The sequence below is a fragment of the Phytophthora infestans genome, genomic scaffold (assembly GCF_000142945.1).
Source record: "Phytophthora infestans T30-4 supercont1.284 genomic scaffold, whole genome shotgun sequence".
NCBI lineage: Eukaryota > Oomycota > Peronosporomycetes > Peronosporales > Peronosporaceae > Phytophthora > Phytophthora infestans.
In genome coordinates this window covers 32,581-34,827 of record NW_003303475.1, presented here as the reverse complement: position 1 = coordinate 34,827, position 2,247 = coordinate 32,581, and the positions used below count along the sequence as shown (strand labels likewise).

Here is a 2,247-nt window from a genome sequence, read left to right as displayed (position 1 = left end):
ATTAATCAAGTGGAAGAAAGCTCGAGCTGAGTATGAAGAGAGCGTGAAAGCTCGCAGCAAGGGTGATGATGAACTCTACGAGCGGCTCAAGGAAACAATTAAGAGTACCGTCGACGAAAGACTGTTGAAGGCTCTCTGTACCTACCGCTGGGGCGGAATTGCGCCCAACGCTGTGACCGATGACCAAATTACGTCGGAAATTCAGGCGATTGTCGAACGTGTTATAAACGACACACTTCCCGACATAGATATGCTTTTTGGTAAGAAGCTGCGTCTTAACATGTCTGAAACAGACGTGAACGAGCGCGTGCTGCAGTACTTCATGCTTTGCAACGAACTGATCGAAGAACACGGTCTAGTGACCTGTTTTGAAGGTCAGCACGGTCAAAAAGAGAAGTGTAAACTGCTTATTGAGTCACTGACGCCCAGTGAGCTCAAAGCAGATGTGCAAACTGCTATTCGTTTCCAATCGACGGAGGCGCGTAGTGACGAGTTAAAACTCCATGACCTGATCTTGGAAAAGGCGTTGGAGCAGGATCGCGACTTTCGCCGTCGCAAACGTTCACGCAACGAGGAGAGGTTCGCTAGGTCTGAGAAGGTGCCCAAGCTCCAGGATCATAAGAGTTTGAGTGACCAGCATGGCCGTCGCCAGCGTGGCACACATGAATCTAAGGGCGGGGATGTCAATCGAGCGACACGATCTGTAGTAAACCAGGACTCAGAGAAGAAGCGACCTCTCGTACCAAAAGACGGATGTCTTAAATGCAGTGGGCCACACTATGTGTCGAATTGCCCAACTGCGTCTCCAGAGGAGAAGAAGGAATTACCGAAGAAGTTTCATACCTCTCGCCATGACAAGAGCAGGATGAAGCGGATTAAGAAGCGTCTGGGTGGAGTGAGTACCATCACGCTGAACGACGTGTATGACCTGCAGTACTGTGCGGATACAGGCTCGGACAGGTGCCTGTTGAGTCGGAACAACTTCAACGAGCTCATGCGGCTCGACGACAACGTGAAGTCTGTCCCGTTGAGCACACCAGTGATTGGGAAAGCTGTTGGCGGTCACGATGTTGAAGCGCGTGAGTCTGTACTGCTGTCAATTCGTCTACATACTACTGCTGGACCTGTGGAGCTCGCAGAACCCGTCAATTGTCTCATTATTGAGCAAAACGATGATGAATTTATCGTCGGTAACGATGTGCTGCTCTCTCTTGGAATCAATGTGGACAGACAACTCGAGCAACTTGCTGGTGGTAAACTCAATGACGATGAGGATCCCATTGCGAGGGATGATGAATTTCGGCCTGGTCATGCAAATGACCTTGATATCCAGGGAGGCCTTGAAAAACTGCTCACTACTGCACTGGATAACGGTTTTTCAATGAAATTCATGAAGGAATTGCGTCGAATCGCTAAGAAGCACGACATTTGGCGGCTAGTTCTCTGTGACGACCCTCCTGCTAAGGTGCCACCGTACAAGCTTCGCTTGAAGCAGGATGCAAAGCCTTTCCGCTGCAAAGCTCGGCAGTACGGACCCTTACAGAGTGCGTTCCTGAAGGAGTTCAACCAGACTCTAGTGAACCTTGGCTGGGTTTACAAAAACCCTAGCAGTCATTGGGCTTGCGCTGCTCTGCCTCGTAAGAAGCCGAAGGTCAATGAGTTTCGCCAAGCGGTGGATTACAAGCCATTGAATGCGATGACCGAAGCAATTGCAGGCGTCATGCCAAACTTGAAGACAAAGTTGGAGCGATTGAAAGGAAAGAAACACTACGGTCTTTTCGACTTTACCCGCAGCTTTTGGCAACTTGCTGTGGCGATAGAATGCAGAGAGCAGCTCTCGTATATGACGGATGAGGGCGTGTTCACGCCAACCCGTGTGATGCAAGGAAGTTGTGACTCGGCGTTACATTTTCAAGTCTCGATGGAGAACTGTTTCGCTGAGCTACTCGATCACAATTTACTTATCTGGATTGACGATCTCTTGTTCTACTCTGACACTATAGAGAGTTACCTTGTTGCTCTAGAGAGACTGTTTGACTTGGTGAACGAATTCGGATTGAAGTTGAGTCTGAAGAAGTCCTCGTTGTACCAACGCTCAGTTACGTGGTGTGGTAAGGTGATTGATGAGAATGGTGTTCGCCATGACCCAAAACGGATTGATGGGCTCACTTCAATGCCAGTGCCAGTCACAGCGGGGACAATTACAGCAGTTTATCTGCGCAACGAACTGGATGCGAGACAGTTTGG

General features: G+C 49.4%; 1 protein-coding gene across 1 annotated transcript; it reads left to right on the top strand.

Moving 5' to 3' along the window:
- Positions 1-32: 32 nt before the first annotated feature.
- PITG_21192 (uncharacterized protein) lies at positions 33-762 on the top strand (the record flags this gene model as incomplete). Its single annotated transcript, XM_002895029.1, has 5 exons — positions 33-43; positions 106-445; positions 494-551; positions 638-644; positions 750-762. The coding sequence occupies 5 exons, from the start codon at positions 33-35 to the stop codon at positions 760-762; spliced, it is 429 nt and encodes a 142-aa protein (XP_002895075.1).
- Positions 763-2,247: the final 1,485 nt, after the last annotated feature.